The sequence below is a fragment of the Lissotriton vulgaris genome, chromosome 8, assembly GCF_964263255.1.
Source record: "Lissotriton vulgaris chromosome 8, aLisVul1.2, whole genome shotgun sequence".
Lineage (NCBI taxonomy): Eukaryota > Metazoa > Chordata > Amphibia > Caudata > Salamandridae > Lissotriton > Lissotriton vulgaris.
In genome coordinates, this window is record NC_141696.1 from 203,884,351 (window position 1) to 203,907,157 (window position 22,807).

Genomic DNA, 22,807 nt, shown 5'->3' on the forward strand with positions numbered 1-22,807 from the left:
CCTCCACCTCCTCACCATCTGATCATAAGGACATTTGTGGAGGAACTGGACAGTGTCTGAATTCAATCTAAATAAATACTCTAGCCTCTGCTAGTACTGGCCTCAGAGTGGTGGCACTGCAAAGGAGTCCTCCCTCGCCAAAGGCTGTGTATTACTTATGTAATAGTAAGACATCGACTGAGCGGGGGCAGAAATCGGATCTGAATCTGTAACAGACATCAAGATTGAGTCTGGATCAAACACCGGCGTTGGAGAGGTCAGACTCAATTGGGCCTTCAGTGCGTTGGTGGTTGTAGGGTGGTGCAAAATGGGATCAGTTGGTGCCGGGCAAGTTGCTCTGGCGGACGTCCAACTAGAGCCTAGAAGATCCATGGGGACCAAAGGTGCTCCAATGGAACTCAGAATCATCCAACAGATTTTGAGCAAGGCCTCTTCCTGCTGCTGGCCAATGATGGCCCAGGAAACTCTGGCACGTAGAGACCGGCCTCGGGATAGGCTCAGAGTCAGTTGAGAGATTCAGAGTTGGATCCTTCGAGTGCTAACTATGTTACTTCTCTCCAGAGCGGGGAGTGAGGTGAAGGAGAAAACTCCTGTTTGCACTTCTGATGCTTATGGCGAGGACTTGTTTTTCAAGTGTAGGGTGATGAAAGATCGAGGCATGAGGTGGAATCTAGTCTGGCCAGCATAATATTCATCATTCCTGCACTTGGCAGCGCAAAACGAGGCAAAACTTTGGGTGCATGAAAGTCATTTCACCAAAATGCAAGGGGTGGAGGAAGTGGCATCTCACGTTCTTTGACCTTCAATTTCACTCACACACGTGCTCACACATACACACACATTCACACTCAGACACACTCTCTCTCTCATGTAAACAACACTCACTCGCAAGAACACGTGCACAACATACATTTAAAAGCATTTTTTCTACTTTCCACCGCAGCCACGGAAAGTCATATGCCTGCTAACAATGCTCCTTTTTTTAATTAAACTAATAGTGAATAATGTAGCAGTAGTCACTATTAGTGTAACAAAAAAGTGAGAGAAAACAAAGAAAATGGAGCTCCAACTGACGTCCACAAGGACGAGCTTCCACTGTGTTACTGGCATTGTTTTGCCACCTTTGAGGTCAGGGGTCGCAAAAGCAGTGCCAGGGGTCGAAAGGGGCAAGGCAGTGATCGGAGCTGCGACTCCTTAAATGGATGTCCATGTTTGGACTTCTGCACTTGTTTATTTATTTCTCAGGCCCTCTGTCTTTCTGTATATCTATTTGCAACAGCACGTTTCATCACACATATGTTAATACCAAGCTGCAAATCATTCAATTCCGAAAGAACATTCATCGGCTGCAAGTAAAGTCTGCACCATACAGAGAGCTGCAAATAGCAATCTTCCTACTTGTGAAATGCAAATGGGGTAAAAACATCTTTTATTCTGTAACGATCTAACACCAACAGGTTGGTTTAATACCACACTGTGGGAGGTGGACACATCTTGGCAACGAGAGCCCAGCAGATAAACCACCCTTTTACAGACACATGGGAACAGACAGCAATCATCTAAACTTCAGGAACAGGAAAGCACTTGAAACTGAGCCAATCTTTATCAGAGTGTGAAAGTACACTCCCGAAATCACAAATGTACAGCAACTAGCCTCGTGCAGTAAATGCAAGCAAGTAAAAAGGCCAATGCCAAATAAAATAAATGCCAGATTGGGTAAGGCTACATGCATTAATAGAAAATGGATGGTAAATAACACATTTACTAATAGTTTGAAGAATGGTAAATGGATTAGAAAGGCCGAATCTGTCAGGGAAATTAAGCCGAAGAATCATAAGGTTTGAAACAGCACCACAACTCCTAAAGGAACACATTCCATGCACAGCATACATACCTGCCTTTTTGGCGCTTTAGTAAATATTGAAAGACTCACCAGTAGCAAAAATGATTTTCCGCGGATCCTACAATCAACAAAACACGTGTTCAAACAAGAAGAAAATGGATTGCTTAGTTAAAAATCACAATAACAAGTTTGTAATCCACACACCTTGTTTTACATTTAGAAGAATTAAACCATTTTAACTTAAATGTGACTTCTTGAGTTGTTTCACTGATATATCCAATCCAATCCCAATATATCATTGCAACTACAGGTTATCGAGTAACACAACTACACAGTGAAGATTAACCCATATTAAACTATAGGCTTAGCTCCCTTGAACAGGAGATCCATGTATATAGCTGGTAAACAGCCAAACCTAGCAACAAAGGAATGGAGAAATGTACAGGAGAATGTAAAATATAGACAGACGCATGGGCGTGAGACAGTAGGAAGAGAAGCGGAAGACGTTTATATGGGGTAGCGTTGGGTCCAGAAGAGAGGCTTAGAGGATAGGGTGGGGTTAGCAGAGAGGTCCTGGAATGTGTTAAATTCTCGCTTGGACAGCGCATGCATTGTCTCTTCAAGACCATTTATTTTTTTAACAGCGGGTTTCGAGGTCCCATTTTGCTTACCATGGGTTAGTTTCATTGTCACTCATTTGCTTATTTTTTATTGGTCAGTTGCCATACGCTTCCCTCCTCTTCATGTGTTTGTCCCATACTGTGGTCTGGAATTATTATTTATGTCCTTCCACTGCTCATTTTCTAGGCACTAGTTTTCTCTTTGTGTTTAAGCACTCTACCAGAGGGTGTCTTTTTCAGCAAGCTCCTTCGTGTACTTCTTTATTTTCCGGGTGTCCACCCCCCTCGTCTGTGTTACCTGCCTCCATCCCCCTTTCCACATCCATGTTGCTTGCCTCCACTCACCCTCCCTCATCTCTGCTGCTTGCCCACATATGTTATTGTTTGGCCCGACCTAGCCTCCCTCCTTCTGTTGTCCATGTTATTGCTTGCCCTCAACTGCTCTCCCTTCTGCCTTCCATTGTTATCCGTAAGCACCCTTCCTCCGGTGTCGCCCGTGCCCACCTTTCCTCCTTGTATTGGTATCAATGTTGTTGCTTGCCCCAGTCCCTCCTAACTCCTTTGTGCATCAGCTTGGCCCCCATACTCCATTGTGCATGTTCTTGTTCCCATCCCCTCCTTCCCAACACCAGTTGTCTGTGTTGGCCGCATTATAGCCTGTTTGGCTGATTCATTATTTCTTTATTTATATCATTTGTAAAGCGCGCTGTTACCAACCGGTGTCCTGGTGCTGTATTGATAGCTCCCCTGGGTTCGAGCCTCCCTCCTAGTGAGAGAAAAGCCAGGTTTTTAGACTTTTCCGAAAAGTCATCAGGTCCGCACTCTGTTTTAGTGCCAAAGGTAATGCATTCCAGACGTAAGCCGCCCCTTTAACGAAACTTCTGCCCCCCCCAGCGTGCCTTCCTGATACGAGCTGTGCTTATCAGCCCCATACTGGCCGATCTGAGTTGTCTGCCCGGCCTGTACCATTGGAAATGCTGCTGGAGAAAGGATGGACCAAATCCATGTACCGCCTTTTAAACTATGCACATTGATTTGAACATGATCCGTTTACGCACTGGGAGCCAGTGCAGCTTCCCCAACTCCCGGGAAACGGATGCGAACTTGGGCAGACCCACAATCAGGCGGGCTGCAGCATTTTGCAGCACCTGCAGTTTATTGAGTAGCCCCTGTTGGGATTCAAGCAGTAGTCTGTTGCAATAGTCAAGGCGGGAGAGCACAAGTGCCATCATCACCGTCTTCTTACAACCATCCGGTGTGAAGGGGAGGATCTTCCTGATGATTTTCAGAGTCCAATGGATGGAGGAAGACAGCACATTTACTTGAGGTTTGAAGGAGAGTTGGTTATCAATAAGGACTCCCAGGTTTTTAACCTTGGTTACAGGAGTGGGGGGGTTCCCATTTCTTCTGGCCACCACTTAGGACTCCAGAAGTTGACATTGGAGCCAAAGAGTAAGACCTCTGTTTTGGAGGAGTTCCATTTAAGGCAATTTCTAGCCATCCAAGTACTGACTGCTTTCATGCAATCCTGAAACTTGGCTGCAACGCCTTCTTCTATCCCCGGGAGCAGCGATACAACAATCTGCGTATTATCTGCATAAGATGGTAATTCAAATCCGTATGACCGGATAACCGGGGCAAGAGAAGATACATATATATTAAACAGGGTGGGGCTTAGAGAGGATCCCTGGGGGACCCCCCTGGGAGTTCGAAAGGTCTCGACTTAAACTCTCCCAGGGCCACCACCTGAACCCTGTTCTCCAGGAAGGCTTTCAGGATGTTCAGGGCCCTCCCCTGAACCCCGCAGTCCTCTAAACGGTCCACCAAAATACTGTTGTGGACCGTATCAAAGGCCGCGGACATGTCAAGGAGGACCAGAGCCGCTCGGCCCCCCGCATCCATCGCCTTCCTGATCTCCTTGATTTGATCAGGGTGGTCTCGGTACTGTGACCTTCCCTGAACCCATGTTGGGCTTTATCCAGGCCCTGAGAGGATCCCAATAATGCGCAGAGCTGAGAGTTCATGACCTTCTTTATAGGTTTGGGTGGCAGGGGCAGTCTAGCAATAGGCCGATAGCTGTTGGGATCGGCAATGTCCAGCGTAGGTTTTTTAAGCAAGGGGACAATAGATGCCCGTTTCCAGCAGGTAGGAAAATCCCCGGTTTCAAACATCTGATTGAAAAGATTGGCAAGAGTGCCAGCTATCGGAGTTGCTGCCTGCTTTGCCACTGACGCCGGGCAGGGATCAAGGGGAGAACCTGATTTCGTGGCATACAGCAGTTTTTTGATTTCTTCTGGGCTCACCGGACCAAACACTAAAAGTTTTGCCTCCTATGAATTAGCAGCGGGATTCCTATGTGTCCCATCTAGCAAACTCTGTTCGACTTGGGGCTCAAGTGCGGTGAAAATAAGTTCCACCTTTCTTAAAAAGAACTTAGCTAGGTTCTCGCAGAGTTCCCTACTTGGTTGGACCGTCACTGGCTTGGGTATGGCCAAGCTGGAGACCGTATTAAAGAGTTCAATGGATGAATTTCTGGCCCCCTCAATACGGTTAGTAAATTATGTACATTTGGCCTTCCTTATCATGTCTTTATATACCCTCTGACTGGATTTGAGTTTAAGTTTATCCATCTCCTGGTAATTTATACGCCAGTTCTTCTCAAGTTTCTTGCAAACCAGCTTAAATTCTCGGAGCTCATCAGTGAACCATGGTGCTGATGGAATAGTGCGAGTGGGGCGATATATTTTTGGCGGAGCTAGTGAGCTACATGCCCGATCGATCCAATCAGTGTACATTGCAGCCACTTACTTCACGTCTGCTGGCAAAGTGATCGCAGAGGATACCAATAGCTCCTCCAGCGCTCTGCCATCCACCTTATTCCAGGTTCTGCACGTCCTGGCTGTTTTCCTATTCTGCCTAGCCTTAGGCAGCGAGGAACTCAAAATATTAAACAGCACCGCAGCATGGTCAGTCCAGTCCACGGGTACAGACTTGATGAACTGCAAGTCGGGGTTGTTTGTAAAGACACCGTCTTTAATTAATTCATTCATGATTGATTGAGAGTCTTTAGAGCTGGTGGCGCCCAGTGCGACAATGTTTGTTGGAGCCCCACAATGACCATCTCCACCACGGATTCCATCACCACCACCCTTTAACAGTGCCCAAGTCTCCATAACCACTCTCTCTCAGATGCATTTATAGCGCCACTCATACCAGTATAGGGTGTCAGAGCACTTTGCATCACACACACATTACACAGAGACAATTAATCATATGTTTGTAACTAAACGTATAGGAAATGTTACATAAGACAGAGGACTACAAGGTGTAGGAGTCACATGTCATCAATACTGGTAGGCGGTATAGTTAAAGAGGGCCTGGCCGGAGAAGCACAAACTCAGAATTTAAAAAGGAACACCATAGTCGTCAGGGGTAGTAAGCGCTATACAAATGCAATTACAATACAATACAATAGTTGAGGGTTCACTTTAATAATGAGAATAGATTTCTGACCAAATGAATCCGTTTTGCAACATTAATCTTAGCTCAGATCTATACTTAGCGGCGTGCATGCAGTTCTTTGATAAAAGTTAACAGTTCAGTACAATAACAAAGTTCATAGTATGTAAATCGGTCAGTGGGTTTCTGCTTTTGAAAGAGACAATTTTGTTACTTGCAATTTATGAATTCAAATCCTATATTGGGATTTTAATTTATAAATTGAAAGTAACAAAATGGTGTCCCTTTTAAAAGGAGTACCTACTGACCTATTTACATTCTATGCACTTTGTAATCAGCTAGGTACTTGTTTTCTGCAACAGGCGTATTAACCCTCTGTGCTACTTTATAGTGAGTCAACCCCCCAATTAAAAAAACTCTGATCTCTCTTCAGGAAGAACATTAATCACAGGGTTTATCCTGACATTTTTTTGTTGCCTCGAAATTGCTGGAGGAAACGAACGCGGCAGCAGGTGCTTTAAAACAATAATAAACTTGGAAACACAAACACGGCACACCCCGGAAGCCAGCACCCGGTGCGGTGGCACTGGTCGCACCGCCCATTGATTGTGGGTTTGAATCAAATGACTTAAAAACAAGTTTCATGTGCCCTGCATGTGACAGCAGGGATATCAGTAAATAGGGTGATTGCTTGTGTTCCTATTCTACAGACTAATTTAAGTTTAGGAGGTTTAGAAGATGGTCTGGCGACCATTCATCTGAATGACAGTGAACAGGGAGAATTGGATCGATCGAGTGGATCGATTGCTCTTGGAGCAAGATCATTCCCGAGGTACCTGCAGACAGTGAGCTGTGATATCATGAACTTTGACCTTTTCAGACATTTTAGTGTTAATTTGTTGAAAAGGTTTACTGACAAAATCATTATGTTTTCTGCCTCGACTCATTCAAGTTACGAAGGGAAATGCTGGCTCCAGTTGAATAGGAAAGGCAAGTGTTTTGTTCTTCCAATGAGCAGTGATAAGTCTCCTAAAGTGACTTCTATTCAGAACCCAGTGGCCAGGCCAATATTTTTACAATCAGTGTGCAACGAGGCGCCATTTGAATGAGCCAGTCCTCCTATCTTTAGAAAGGTGGATTTATTTCTACCAGTGAGGCAGGAAACTCTCTTTAAGAACAGTCCCAAATGCCCCCAGAAAATAGGACGACAGAAATTCTTTAGATGGGAGAAGGCATCTTTTAGAATTGCTGTTTTTTTCTCTATCTGCCTCTGAAATATGTTAACTAAGTTCTGTGGAGTCCATATCAGTTCCCCTTATTAAGTGCTTAATTTGAGCCCATGGTAGCCGGTGGGGCCACGCCACTCATTTTTGGGGACCAGCCCATATTTTTCCTCATCAGATATTGACCGTGTGAAAGTGAGAAAAAAACACGCAAAGGGATGAAGGAGGAAGAGAAAGATGAAGAAATTGGCACAGAGGAAGCATACATTGCACTTTGGTTCCTGCTATTTGTTGGATTGGTTTTGTTTAACTTTTCCTTTTCAATTGTCTCTTTGTTAACACTGTGAACTGTATTTCGAGTTAAGTTTGTTGTGTAACCCGGCGAGCACCTCTTTTGTATATTGCACATTGAATTTCTTTTTGTAACAACATGCTTTTATAAACATCAGATATGATATATGTTTTATGTCTAATTGTTCTTAGTACCTTTTCAGATTTGTTTGAGTCTCTGTGTTTTTTGCTCTTAAATTGAAGTGTTATATTTATGCAAAGAAATGGTAGTTGACGGTAATCTATGAAGTAGTTTCTTTAACCACTGTTGCTATAATAATCAAAGGGAGAAAGCAGGCGCTGTTAAGAGGCAAATAAAGGGGTAGCAGTGTCTAGAAGTGGATTAAAGAAACATGAGGTGAATTCAACACTACACAGTCTTGGTATGTTTAATAGCATCCCAGAGCAGTGCTTTGGGCACTGGCTTGAGCTCTGCCGTTATATCAAGAAATGCACACTACTCCTGAAGCCGTAGTTCTTTATACTACTACTAAGCTGTACAAACTCAAACTGGGTGCATTTGGGATGTTGATTTCTTTTTTAGGTCGAGCCTGGGCAGCACAAGCGCTGCGCTGCGAGGCATGCTGTATTCAGGTAGGGACTTGAAGCTCTGCCCATTTCCCTGCCCACCTCTTTCAATTGGCTCCTGTTACTGTCCTTTCTAATCCTTGCTTTTGATTGATAAATAGGCTTTTTAGTCCTTCCTTGGTACTGCCTTGTCTGCTTTGGTAACCTCCCATAAGGACTGGACTTTTTACTTGTATTGTTACACGGTCTGCTTTATTTAGTCTGTCAGCACTATTTTCTTTAATGATTTTCCCCTACTCCACCCACATCGAGCTTTACCATAACAAAGCACGACACTTGCTTTTATATTTTTATTAGTAATGCAGCCAGTCCACTTTAACTATAGCACACTCGCTTCTTTCAATTTATTTAATTTTCCAGAGCGGTCCACTATTAATATAGCGACCACGCTTCTTTATTTATTTAATTTGTCAGCGCGTGCCACTTTAACGATAGCCGTTGCACTTCTTTAAATTTTTTATTAGTCAGCGCAGTCTACTCTAACTTAAGCGGTTGCACTGCAGAACCTTTGTTTTTTTTTTTTTGGGGGGGGGGTGAAAGCGTCCTATAGGGTGCTTTCACTTTAATAGTGGCCGCGCCCCTTTCTTTCGACGCGGCTCGCTTTAACCTGAATATGGCGAGCAGCGACTAAAGAAAGGGGCGTGGCCACCATTAAGGTGGTCTGTCATTTGTGAGAGTTTAAGCTATTGGCATTATAAATGACAGTGCCTTTTATGTATGTGTTGGTTTTCAAAACACATTATTAATAGCTATTGTCATTTACAATTTCCAATAGCTTAAACTCTTTCAAATGTGAGTCCTATTGCAATGCAAATGCTTGTTCTCAATAGTCTTTGGAAGTACAATATAATTCCATTGCATGTCTCTGGTAGGAAATTGGGGCTGAAGATCGAAACTCCTTTTTTATATTTGCCCATGAGCAGTACTTAGCACAGGGAGAAGTGAGAAGTGACTGCCAGTGCCTGAGTACCAAGTTATCTGCATCATAAGGTCATGAGGGTAAGAAACTGCACCAATTGGAGCTTTGGATAATCATTAAATGAGCCATTGAAGCTTCAAGGACAGCTGATTGAAATGCTTGGTTACTGTGCATTGTGGATACTGAAGAACATGGTTTAAAAAAAAAGATTAATTATGGAATTGTGAGCAGATGCGTGGGTGCACTAGGACGTGCACATGCCTGCAGGAAGTGCATCACATAGGAAATAGCATGTGATGCAGCATGAGTGTGCTAGGGTGTATGTGTGTCCAGGAAGTGGTACAGTACATTGGAGGCAGCGCACATCTGAATGTGTTTGTATGCACCAGTATGTGTGCATTTGTGAAGAGCACAATACATCGATGACCCTGGGTTCCATTCTGGGAGACCCTAGTCTTGCTGAAGGAGCAGAGAGAGGTGGAGGTTCCCACAGAGAGATTCATGGAATGCTGCTTTTCTGAGCTGGATGGCACACACATTGGAGGAAGGAAGAGCCAGGCTCTTCGGAGCACTTCAATAGGTGCAACTGCAGACAACTAGAAAGGAAGTGGTGGACCAGTAAAGATAAATAGCTTTTGGACTGTTTTCACTGTAGGGACATGTGTAACATTAAGCTTTCACAGGTCGTACTCATAGATTCCATATATCCTGCCTCGTGAACAATAAGGACAACTTAGGGGTGACTTGCTAATATTTAACAGGGGTGACTTGCTAATATTTAACAGGAATGTTTAGGCCTATCAAAAGAGATTATTTTTACAGGTTGAATTTGCAGTATTAAAAACGTGCAGCCAGGCTATACACGGTAGACCTATAGTTATGTTTGCACTGTCATTGCAGTGAATGGCACAATGAATCCTGCTGCCCTCGAGTGACATTTAATTTACAGTCTTTGGGTACACCTTGTACCATATATTAGGCCTTTATAGGTACGTTGAATATGCTAGTCAGGGGTGTACTAATTTCATCATGTTGCAAGGGAGAGCATGTGTTCTTTACCACTGGTTAGCAGGGGTAAAGTGCAAACAGGTCTACAGCCAGCAACACAAAAAATCTGGGGATACCCCATGCAAAAGATGGGCTTTTTCAACAGCCCATAATGTTCCTGGATTTTAACTTGCTCTTAGTTTAGTATTCAAGGAAGAAAGTATTGGGCACTTTTGTGCTCTGTCCATTCTATTGTATTGTAAAGGTATCAGGTAAAGGTATCAGATTGCTATTTGCATCCTTGGCTCAGCAGTAGAGGGACATATGTGCATCTTTTGCGCCCAGTGGTTCTCCTCTGGCCTTCATTTTGCAGTGCTCAGGGTTCAATCCGATGCATTCCAGTAATATAGACACACTACTTTGAAGCACTGAATTTGGTAAGCCAGTCTCTAAGTTGAAAAGGTTGACCTGATCTTTTCTGGTATCAGGCAAAGTAGGCTGGTTGACTTTACTGGTCACAGGCACTGTAGAGCTATTTATTTCCCTACTCCTAAGAGAAGGTGTCTCTTCTTTCCCAGTGATGCTCGTCAGTAATAGATCTTCCTAGCTTTCTGTCCAGTGCAGAAATGGAGACCCTGAAATTAAAATGACTCTGTAGCAATTCACAGTTTTTTGCATTGTCCATTTTCTCATCTTTTTATTGACTCTTTTTTTGCTAGAATTATGTCTCTGTGCACTGTGACCCTGCCATTCGAAGCTACATTTCATGTGCTAATCTCCTAAACAAGTACTGTATAATTAGCTGCATCCAATATTAATAATTCTCGAATAAGAACTTCCTGCACCAATTACATGGACGTCATATATGAGTTTTTGTGTTTATGGACAAATATGACTAAAGTATACTGTTTCAGAGAAAACCAATGTGCGCTGACTGGGCTGGGGCTTAAAACCTCTTTGGTAAGTAAGAAAACCTATTTTATAAATTAGATATGTTGCCCCGAAGTGTTCCTTGGTAGACCATCGAAAAGAGTGATTAATATATGCAAGTAGAACATAGATATTTTTAAAGAAAATTAAACCTTCACATGCAGTAGTTGTGAAAAGCTGTCGGCCATTGTGTTGGCCAAACTAGGTTTATATAATTATGTCTAGATGTGATGTTTGTATAGCATAAACCTCGTCAAAATTAAGCCAAAGGCAAAAATACTGTCAGTGAGTGTTTGCATGGGAAACATGGTTGTGCTAGACGAGGAGGGCTACATTTTAAATGGAAAGTCCTGATTCTGACAAACATTCATTTTTCAGACGCATAAGTAAGGAAATTGTAAAATAATTCAAAGGTCATTTTCATTTATCATTACAAATGTACTGAAAATAGATTATTGATAAATGTAGCAGAAAAGCAACTTTTAAAAAGTATACTTTGTGCTATGACTGAGAGCAAGCTTGATTAAAACCAATAGGTCCAGTGGCTTTACTCCAGTGACCAAAATAAACATCCTAGGATAGGTGTGAATGACTGGCCTTCTGCATGATAATAACGCTCTCTCTGAGAGCACAAAGCTGAAATGGTGTAAACAGTCTAAGCATGAGCGGATTTTGCGGATTGGCAATCCGCGAATTTTGCGGATTTGCGGATTCGCAATCCGCAAAATCCGCGAATTCCCGCGAATTTGCGGATTTTTTTTTTTTTTGTGTTCGCCCGTGTTTCTGCCAGTTCGCGAGGGTTTTTACAATTTCGCAATTTGCGAACTTACCTGTCGGGTCGCAAGTTTTGCGAACTTGTTGTTTCTACGTGTCCAGCCTGTTTGGGACACTCTTCTTCATCACTGCCACTCTCTGTCACCACTGCCACTCTCTGACTACTCATGCCACCCTCTGGCCCACCCATGCCACCCTCTGTTTCATCACCACACCCTCTGGTTGTCCAGTGTACATTATTTTCGGCAAAGCAAAGCACACCTTCCCTGCCTCAAGTGACCTGAATTAATTTGGGGCTGATTAATGTGTCACAGAATATTTTTTTAGCTGGCACCTGCTTCCTTAGTGCGCCCTGATTAGTGATCTTTTGCACTTGCTAAGTGCTTTCATTGTTGCAAAATTAGTTACAACACCTGCCCTGCCCCAACTGACAATAATGAATTAGGGGCTGATTAATGGATTTTAACTTCCAGCCTGGCTCCTGCTTGTCTCCCTTAGCTGTAATTCAGGACCTTTGTGGCATATTGTAACTATTCTGAGGTTCAGAGCAGGGTCACATAATAGTTTCAACTGGCAACTGAACTCTGGAGGGGCCCCTCAGGAAGCACTACAGGAAATGGCTACTAATGATGTGCCTGAACTTTTGAACCTGGTAAGTAGTTACTTTCAGTTTTGCCAAGATCGTATTTCTGCAATTTTGCACTTATTCGCGGGGCGCGAACTCACGCGAACAGTGCGAGCAGTGCGAGCAAAATCCGCTGCTCGCGGATTTGCGGATTTTGCGGGAAATTCGCAAATCTCGCGGATTGCGGATTTCCCGAAAATCCGCAAAATCCGCGAGCGGAACGGATTTTCCGCCCACGCCTAAAACAGTCACCATTTAGTAGCAGTGATCCATCTGAGAGTGGAACCAGATCAGATGTAAACACCAATGACTGCAGCAACAGTCCTTTCTTTGAACTGGAGATCCCAAATGGTAGGTCTCAAATCCATTCAGTATCATTCTTAGTTATTAATTTGTGCTCACAGCCGTAGGAAACTGGTTCCACACAGGGAGAGTGGAAGTTCTTCATGTCAGTCGGGGTGTGTTTGGAATGGAATACCAAGATCCTCCAAAGGGAAGACGCCTAAAGCTTTCTTGAATGAGGAATCTTTACAGTAAAAAAGAAAGGAAGTCCTGCAAAATGAATTTTTGTATCATGTAAGAATTGGTTACAGGGAATAATCACTGGCTAGTGCATAGGATAAGAAAGACACCTCACCACCACTTCTTCAGAAAAGTTGTGGACCTGGAAAAACATTATCAAGAATAATGTTTTTCCTGACTGCTGGACAAAGAATGCTGAGGACTCTTGCCACCTGTTAGTAGCCAGGGACTGGAAGTGCAATCTAGGCGGCACCTTGTCTGGCTCCTGGAGCTGTTGCAGAGACACAAAAGGTAGACATTTTCTCTGCTCTGCAGAAGACTGAGCTGAGCAGTTTGGACTGGACCTTGAGTGAGCCTTTACTGAAATGTAAATGTAAATGTTGTAGTGCTTATATAGCGCACAATCACCCCAAGGGGTATCATGGCACTGTACACATACCGCTCTGGAACCCCTCCTGGCCTTTCCATGTGAAGTGCCCACTCCTGGGCCCCCCAAGGTGAGGCCAGGCATCCTGGCGCTGTTGGGGCCGTTGTGGAGATTAAGCAAGCTATTGCCCAGAGTTGCAGCGTGGGACCCATGATTAGAATAGGCACCGAGGCGAGAATTGTCAGGTCCGTGGAAATTTAGCCCATGCCGCCTGAGGCGGGAATTGAACCCTGGTCCGGGCCAGACCTCTGCATCAGGGTCTGCCGCTCTAACCATTGAGCCACACTTCTCCAAAAGAGACTCAGCGCTGAGAAGGCTACCCTGAAAACTTGAGAGCTGCAGGAGACATCAGGAAAGACTTTCTCAATAAGATTTTTTGGGGAATGTGGGCCTAATTTATAATTTAGTGAGTGGAAGCCCGAAAGTAAATTGACAGGATTCCTGTTCCACCAAACCTGTGGCTTGCCCATTCAGCATCAAGTTGCACTGACAGCACGTCCACTATGCAACTATCAGCTGCAGTAATGATCACCCCCCACACTTTTAGGGTTGCGGAGACCATGACTAGCTAGGTACAGTCATGCCAGGCTTGATGTTCCTGGGGCAGGGAAGTCTGTCAATGGTCTGCCTACACGGTGATAAAGGTGCTCCGTATCAGTACCATTGATGTTTTGTTTTTGTAGCGCAGAGTACGGCTTAGGGAATTTATTCCAGGAAAACAAAAAGGTTTGGCAACTAAGCACCATAAACATGGAACCCATTCAGCAAACTCTTTCACCTTCAGATAAACCACCACACAAGTGGTTAACTGGAAGATTTAGAAAGCCCCACCAGGCAGGCAGAAATCACGTAGGATGGGAGGGTGAGGGGCAAGCAAAGACCTGAAGCGGCACAGGAGGATTGGTGGGTAAACAGCAACACAGGCTAGGACAGGAGGATGAGAGAAACAATCAACAACATGAAGCAGGATGGGGTAGTGGGTGGGGGCAAACAACAACGAAGCGGGGGGAATAGTGGGTTGACGCAAACAACAAACAGAGTGAAACATTATGGGAAGGTGGGGCAAGTAACAACAGAGTGAGATGGGAGGGTGGGTGGGGGCAAGCAACAACATGGAGTGGGATGAGAGGAAAAGCAGAGCAAACAAAAACATGGAGCTCGAAAATTGAGTGTGAGATGAGTAAATAACAAGAAGCAGGACAAGAGGCTGGTGTGGGCAAATAACATAAAGCAGGATGGGAGAGTGGGTGGGGCCAACAACAACACAATGTGGAATAGGAGAGAGGGTGGAGGAAACACCAACATGGAGAGGGGTGGGAGGGTGGAGGCAGGCAACAGCACTGAGCAGAGCAGGATAGAATAGTTTGGACAACAAATAATACAGAGTGGGCGGTTGGGGCAAACGTCAGCATGGAGCTGACTGGGTGGGTGGTTGGGGGCAGGCAAGTTAAAGCCTTAAGCACACTGGCGAGATAGGGGATCATGAGCGCTTAATGGGAAATCATATGGATTAGAGCGACATCGCAAACGTATGTATTCGCAACACATGTGTAGCATCCTGTATATGTATTTATCCTGTTGCTTTCTCCTTAGCTACTCAGCTTGTGTGAATGTGCTGGGTGTTATGTTGGGGTGCTGATGCTGAATGGACTGTTTGCGTGTCTGTGAGGTGAGGTGTGACAGTTGGAGTATGGGCTGAGCAGCAGGCAGGCTGCTCCTGATGGGGCTGCTCTAGATGAACTTACCAACCTGTTACTAAAGCTAAAAAAAATCATCTTAAACTACATCTCGGCTACTGAATTTCATCACTACATTTTTGGCAAAGATTATGAGTAAGCTGAAAAAGTTTATTCTACAGAGAGAAACTATGAAACTAGGATTACATGAAATCACAGCCTGAGGAAACTACAGATAAAGTAGTTGTAAATAAATATTTGTTGAAGCTGAAAGTTCAGAGACAGACAGATTGCCCTGCAGCCCTTCAGGCCCCCCAGTGTCCTGTTCATCAGACATCCCTAGCCAGGGCATGCATCTGTTGGTTACATGAACTGCCATTCACTTTATTGAAGACAAGCTACAGAACGCTGAGTTATACAAGCATCATACAGTGTTTTTAAGAAATCTGTTAGCGCCTAGAACAGAGGTCTTCAAACTTTTGAAGGTTGAGCCCCCCCAGCTGAATTTTTTTAAATGTCGGGCCCCCCCACCACTTGACAGAAATTTCTGGAATCTGGTACACTACATAATCGACCGCCACCCGCATATCCCTGGCCATATCCGGCAAATAAAGTTCAAAACAATGAGTGTTTCCTCCTTCTCCATGAATTCCCTCACTACCACTCACCAACAATGCACCTCATCTCTCTATAGCACCTTTCTGGCAAACATATAATTTTTTTTATAGTGCTACTCATAGTTTCATCATACTCAGGGGCATATGTACAAGCCCCTATAGACACCACACCGTCACTTTTTACGACGTTGTGGTGGTGATAGGGGCATTGCCGTATTTACACGGCAGAGTTAAGCCACTTAACTTGGCTTAACGCTGCTTTGTAAATAAGGCCCTCTTTCATACTATGCTTAGCGTGAAAGGGTGGGCAGTGGGTGTTGCAGTGAGCGTTCCACTGCAACAGGCACTGATTTTGATGTTGCACCCTATTTACAAGGGCAGCGTAAAAGTGAGGCAGCGTTAAAATTAAGAACAGGGAAAACCTGGTCTTAAGCTGGCGAAACTAGGAGAAATGCATTATTTCTCCTCATTTTTGATTCATCCATGTGTGCTGCCTTGTGCAGCACACATGGAAAAAGCAAAATGCCTTGTATTTGTACTCTTTAAAATTTTTTGTCATTTCTGTGTGTGCTGCATTAAGCAGCACACATGGAAGTGAGGAGAATGGCATTTAAAGATTGTTTATGTACAGGAAGGTCCACCTCCTGAACATAAACAATATTTTCCCTGCACCCAGACACCCTTGCACTATGGCGCAATGGTGTCTGCATTGGCGTTACACTGCTAAGTGTAGCGCCAGCGCAGGGGAAACGCAAGGCTGCACCATATTGTTGTAAATATGGTGCAGCCTTCCGTTTCTGAAGTGGCGGAGAGAGGCTTTAACCCATGACTGCTAACGCCTCACTCCGCAACTTCCTTGAACATATGCCCCTCAGTTCTTTGATATGCATGGTACACCTTCTTTGTAGCAGGCACATTAACCCTCTGTGCTGTGAGGGTGGCAGGAGTGCTCATGTGAGTGCACAGTGAGGTATGCGACAGTGTGAGAGTAGGGTAAGTGGAGGGACTGCAGGGTGACTGAGGTGACCATATGAATTTGGGTGTGCATGTTAGTGCAGAGTAGGACTAATGAATGCATGGTTAGTGATGGGCTTGTTTAAGTGAGATTTCAGATTGAGCAGTGAGGGGGACAGGTGAGTGAAGTGTCACATGAGTGAGGGTGTGTAGTGTGCTTGTGTGGCTACAGGTTGAGGTACAGGGAAAACCGCGGAAGTTCATTGTGAGAGCAGAGTGATCACTGAGTGCAGGGTGAATGGTGTGAGTGCATGGGGGTCAGTATGAGGGAATTGTGATCGCTGTGAGCGCAGGGTGAGCATGAAAGTGCCTGAACGCAGGGTGCATTCCCAGATACTTGCAGTAACTCAGCATGCTATTGACGGCAGCGCAGGGTTTCAGATATGTTAAACTATTTCTATTGCAATTATGGCATTAACCAGGGATCGAGGGTGGAGGAAATAAATACTGGGCTGATCTTGCAACAAATTCCAGTTTTATGATTAGGGTTGCCAGCTCATTATTTTGATGTCCCAGGTGGTACAAAAATAAGCAGTCACCTAAAGCTCTATTTTCAGCACTTATCTGTGCATACTCTGAACAGCAAATATAAATAGAGAGCACTTTAAATTGTGTTTTATGTGATATGACTGATAATAAAAGGGAATAAAGACAGAAAAGTCACATCATAAATGAATACATACTTCTTTATAACCCATATTTAGTGTCAAGAGAAACAATTTGCAGACTGTTTAAACACCTGACTGGGATTTGTCTTTTGGCAACTTAAAGCCCTTTTAAAACTGTGATCATTGTGCTCCTGCCAGTGTAATCTAAAAAGCAACATTGTCCCCTTTCTGGGAAGAGCTGTCCCTCCCTGGACGGGGTTAAATTCCGAGAGCTGAAATGCTTCAGCTGCAGTGGGAGGAAGGAAGCCTTCTCTGCTAAAACTGAAAGCAAATAACAGACATTCATTTCATCTGCAGTGTGAGGCAAGGAGTCTCCTCTGCTCTGAAATAGTTGCTTTCAGTTTTAGAAAAGGGGGCTCCTTGCCTCCCACTGCAGCTAAAGCATTTCAGCTGTAGGAATTAACTAGGACAGCCCCCCCACAAACCCAGTGTGTGGCAGCCTGGATGTGACAGCTTCCCGTGCACACAGCCGCCAGTATTTCACAGGTCTTTAACCGCATCGCTGCTGCGGCGATTTTTGCGCTGTGCGGCTTTTTTCGATTTACCGCGTTACATGACGAGCTCAGCTCGTCATCAGCACACGCCACCCGTGGCTGATGACGAGCTGAGCTCGTCATCAGCAGCGAAGGGGTTAAAAGACCTTTTTCTTGTTAATGAGGCTTTAATGGTTTTCACCCCTTTATTCGGGCCCCTGCAGCTCCACTCTACCTTTGTTTCTTCAATCAGTAGAGGACAAAGGTGAGATTTACAGAGGAGTGCGCGCCCCCCCTGAGACGGTGTCGCAGAACTCTGACCTAGAAGGATGAAAGCAGCAGCTTATTTTCTCAGAACCTGGCAGTGCTCAAAAGATGGGTCATGCATTGCAACTATTTATTAAAATACATCAGCTGGTTTGCTGTCAGTATTGAGAAGTTTACCGTACAAAAAGAAAAATAGTAACTTTGGTGAGTGTTTGTTCTTCTCTCTCTCAGCACCATACTGTCCATTAGTGCATGTGGACTGGGCGGCCCGGCATTTAGTTTGATTCATGTGGGGCCCGACAGTTTCTGCTGAGTCTTGGTGCACAGATTTCCCATACCGTTACCATGGGGCGCATCACCTCTACGATCCAGGGCTGGAATACGTACCATGCTTAAAATGTCATGCACCTACGCACCTGGAGCTCTGTTCTGCATTACGTGCTGCCATTTTTATTATTTATTATGTGTACTTTCCTATGCAAGCATCTTGTCCCATCTAACATCCGTGGAGTGACATTCCAGGAAAAAACAAAGCAGCACTACCAGCTGTGCTGATGTTATGCTGCCAACCAGTTGCTGGTGAAGAAAGTTGCGTTCCTGTGGCACACGAGATGTGGAGAAGTGGGCGGACGCTTCTGGCACAGAAAATTGTTTGTGTCAGTAAGATAGTGCCCGGCTACAGGCATTTGAATAACCTTTAAAGTGTGGTAAATCTAACTGGACAATTTGGGCAATCTCATATGGATAAGCTTCTTTTTTCATTCATATTGGGTGCTTTACACCAGCATTTTTTTCTCTAGTGATTGTGACATTGGAGATCATTGCTTGGTTCCAATACTTGTCCTTCATCTAAGGATGTTGATTGAGTGTGAGTGTCACCTGTGATTTCTCCACTCACCCTTGTCTTGGGGACGTTTGGTCGGGTGTACTAATTCTACTACTTCCATGTTACACATGTCTGTGTCAGTCATTCGTACGGATAGTTCATATTGTGCTGTGCTGAGCCTCCCCTCATGCCTGTCTGGCCAGTGGGTGTGGTTGGTCGTAGTCAAAGGTACGATTGTGTCATTTATCTAACATATTGTTTCTTCTGCCATATTTTATGCCATATTTTAAGAAATGTTTCGAGGGGGAGGATGCATGATGTATTATCCTGTATATTTATCTATGCATCTTCTCAATTTTCTCTTGTATATATACCTATGCATCTTCGTAATATATTTTCAATGCTATATTGTTGCTCTTTATTCAGCTGTCTATCTTACTCAATTTTTTGCCATGTTTTATTATGGTTCTTCTGGTTAATTATTTTTTTCACTTCTTGCATTTGTGTACTTTAGCATATTTCTGTTTAATTGATCTTCTTGCCAATACTTTATTCCATTTTGCAGTTTCATTTTTGTGTTATATAAAGGGCGGGATATGTAGTATCCTGTATATTTAATTCTCCTGTTGCTTTCTCCCTAGCTGCTCAGCCATTGTGAATGTGCTGCATGAAATATTGGTGTGGTGATGCTGAATGGAATATCTGGGTGCCGGTGAGGTGAGGTGAGGTGACAGTTGGAGTATGGGCTGAGCAGCAGGCAGGCCGCTCCTGGTAGGGCTGCCCTACATGAACTTACCAACCTGTAACTAAAGCTAAATACATCCATCTTAAACTACATTTCGGCTATACATCCATCTTAAACTACATTTCGGCTACTGGACTTCATCTTTGCAAAATGTTTCAACTAAAAGAAAATAGTAGCTCTCACGAGGCAAGAAGTGGATGGATAAAAATGCTCGAGCCATGCTTGAGGGAAGAGTCAAACAGACAAAGAGGAACAGAAGCCGGCAAGCATTGACCAAAGAGAAGCAAGCAAATGAGAGAGACAATGAAACTAATCAATGGTATGTAATGGGAGGCTATAAGCCCACTGGAAGGTAATAAAATACCTTGCAAACGGCAGCGCCTGCATTCTTTCATGCGAGACCTAATGACACTTTTTATTGCGATTTTCACTTAGTGATCTAAGTACATATGAGAGGGTAAGTTCAAGGCATAAAAACAAAACATAATACAACACCTTTGTAACCACCGTTTGTTTTAAAAATGGCTTTATTAGACAATATTGTAAGTACTCAAAACATTGTATAATTTAGCTTTTGCAGATTGTCAAACATAAAATAAAATAAATGGACTATATCTTGAAACCTTTCAAGTATTTATTGATGGAAAAGCTAGGTGGATAGCATTGCACATAGAAGTTAGTTTGTATGAAGTGATATGACTGGGCCAGGCGGCATCTATGCGAGGAAATCCAACCTGTAAATATCAATCTTGAGATTAATATCTGCACTTGTCAAAAGCAAAAGTAGAACATGTCAACACACTGAACAATTTTTCTGGAACTGACTTAAAATAGTCTTACACCAGTACTTACTGACCTCATTCTCGTAACTTGCAACATTGAGTCCTGGAAAGTCCTTGTTGTAGTTCACAGAAAAGTTGAAGGCATTTATCATGTGAGCTCCAACATGAACTGCTATGTAAAAAATAACAAAAACACGAAATTAAGTGCAGCCCAAGACAAGCTAAAATCACAATTTCAAGTAAAGGCTTATTTCATAACAGTTAATATATAGTAAAACAATGACTGTCAAGAAACAGTGCCCGATAAAACATATTGAATGTTATAGTATATATTTGATTACTTACAAAACAAACTAATTTCCTTTACACAATCATAGAATTTGGTAGTCAGATTTGACAGATTTACATACTATGCCATGAGGGCACAAATACATTTAGAATTGTTTTTCCACTAAAGAAACTATTCACCATGGAAATAGCAGCTGTGGTAGAGAAATTATTCAGCAGAAAATCTGCCAGTAGCTATCAATGTACACACAGTTTCCCCAAGCAAATGAGGGTACTAAAAATGTACCCTCAATGTTTAGGTCTCGCCTACACAGCGTGCATGCGTTGCATAGGAGGACCTTTAGCCGACGCTCTGCTCTTTTTGGAAGCACATACTAGTGCTTGTGGCGGCATCCACCTTGTGGGAGCGAGCAGGGGCACGCCACAAGCACAAGTACGTGTTTCCAAAAAGAGCAGACTGCACGCGTGTTTAGACACAGTTGGACTGCAGTTGCACTGCATACAGTATGGTATTACTTTTTGTCGGGCAATGTTGCAGTCGTGTTTTTTGCTCTGCAAGAAATTGAAGCTGAGTTTGCATACATTTTTTATATTTTGCTATTTGTAATTGGAAAAGTCTGTGCCGGTTTCAAGCAAAGTTTTACCATTACATGGTCGATTCTAATATCAGCAGTGCTGTTGACTCAAACCCTTTAATTAAAGCTAGTGGAGTAAGTATACCATGATGGTAGACGTCTTTGTTTCAATCTCTGGGGGGTGTATGTGATAGGAAGCTACTAACTGACCTGTAGGGTCTCCTCCTGTTGGGAATGACTCTTCAGCATACCACGTCAGGTGAAGGGGTGTTTTTGTAGTACTTATTATACAGCTCCAACCTACCCTTCAAAGGAAGCTAATAGCTGTACATGGTCTCATGTAAGGATCCAGTTGCTAGACTTGTGACATTACAAATACATGCAAGTATGTTTAAAATGAGAACTGAGGGCAAGAAGCACGAAGCATGAATAAATAGAAGACATGCAACACATCAGTGCACTGAGGTAGAGGGAGGGAAGGATGCAGTCTAAGATTGTACACAGTTTGAAGAAGGGCGCTATTAGACCTTTCCCTAATTGCATCAGCAAGGGAGCAAGTCTAACATGTGAAGGGAGGTTGCCCCTGTCTGTCTGAGTAAAGAATACCTGTTGCTGAGGGCATTCTTTAAGTCTTTTGGATTTCTTGTGCAGCCAGGAATGCACTCCCATTAGTTCTGGTGCCACGGAAGTGGCAGATTTTACTGGCATGGTAGTTATTTGGTTGCGTATCTTATCACACAGCAGAATTTGAACTGGTTCCCACAGTGTAAAGAGAAACAAGGCTGTTCTTAAAATGTAGGAAGGTGTGCTTAAACTTTCTTTGGTTGGTGATTAGTCGTGTTTTGCTTACAGAATTACTTTGATTGGTGTTGGTGTCTTTTTGGAGGCCAGTGAGTAGTGTTTTGCCCAAGAAGAAGTCATCCACCAAAGTCAGGTCCTTTAGGAGAGGAAGGGATTAATTTTCAGAATGATTGCCCAGAATGAAGTTACCCTTGGCTGGGTGTGGTAAGTAATCTAAAAATGCCCTCTCCTTTTCTGAAACCGTCAGCACTTTACACAGCAGCTTTTAGCATCCCACCAGGCTCTGAGTGACATACAGTCTTTCTGATATGTCTCAGTAATTGTACATTGAGTGTCCTCATGAATGTAGTGTTCCATGGAAACCATGCCTGGTTATTTCAGTAAGTTTAAATATTGGCAGTCTTCAGAAGACTAGGAAAAACTAAGTTAAATCTGAGCATTGCCTCTTTGTCCTTCATCGGAGATCTTGACCCAGGATAATGTGCTGCATGGGTAAATACTTATAAGGTCCCAAAAGCGAGACCTATTGGCTATGCCAATGCTTGTTTTAAGTATGCTATGAACACCAAACATACTTACTTTACTAAAACAGTATTCTCACACTTAAAACATGTCTAATACCTGATAGGCTTATTCATCCCTCCTATAAGTCCATAGTATATGGTATAGAATCTACACCCATGGCGTACAAAGTTAAATTTTACCTGCGGACGGCAAAATCTATTGTGCAATCCACTACAGTGGTAGGGAAAATGTGACTTTGGGTCTAGCCTGCGTACCATAACAGAAGCAGCTTGAACCCTGCTGTACAGACCTAAAGGCAGGGAG

At 43.6% G+C, this 22,807-nt stretch overlaps 1 protein-coding gene across 1 annotated transcript in view; it reads right to left on the minus strand.

Annotated features, from left to right (window-relative positions):
• NOX4 (NADPH oxidase 4) overlaps nucleotides 1-22,807 on the minus strand; it is a 727,367-nt gene that overhangs the window by 546,387 nt on the left and 158,173 nt on the right. The window contains exons 5-6 of the mRNA XM_086933983.1: nucleotides 20,390-20,487; nucleotides 1,934-1,961 (exon numbers count right to left, since the gene is read on the minus strand). Of these exons, the coding sequence (XP_086790109.1) occupies nucleotides 1,934-1,961; nucleotides 20,390-20,487 (126 nt within the window). The remainder of the gene's footprint in view (nucleotides 1-1,933; nucleotides 1,962-20,389; nucleotides 20,488-22,807) is intronic.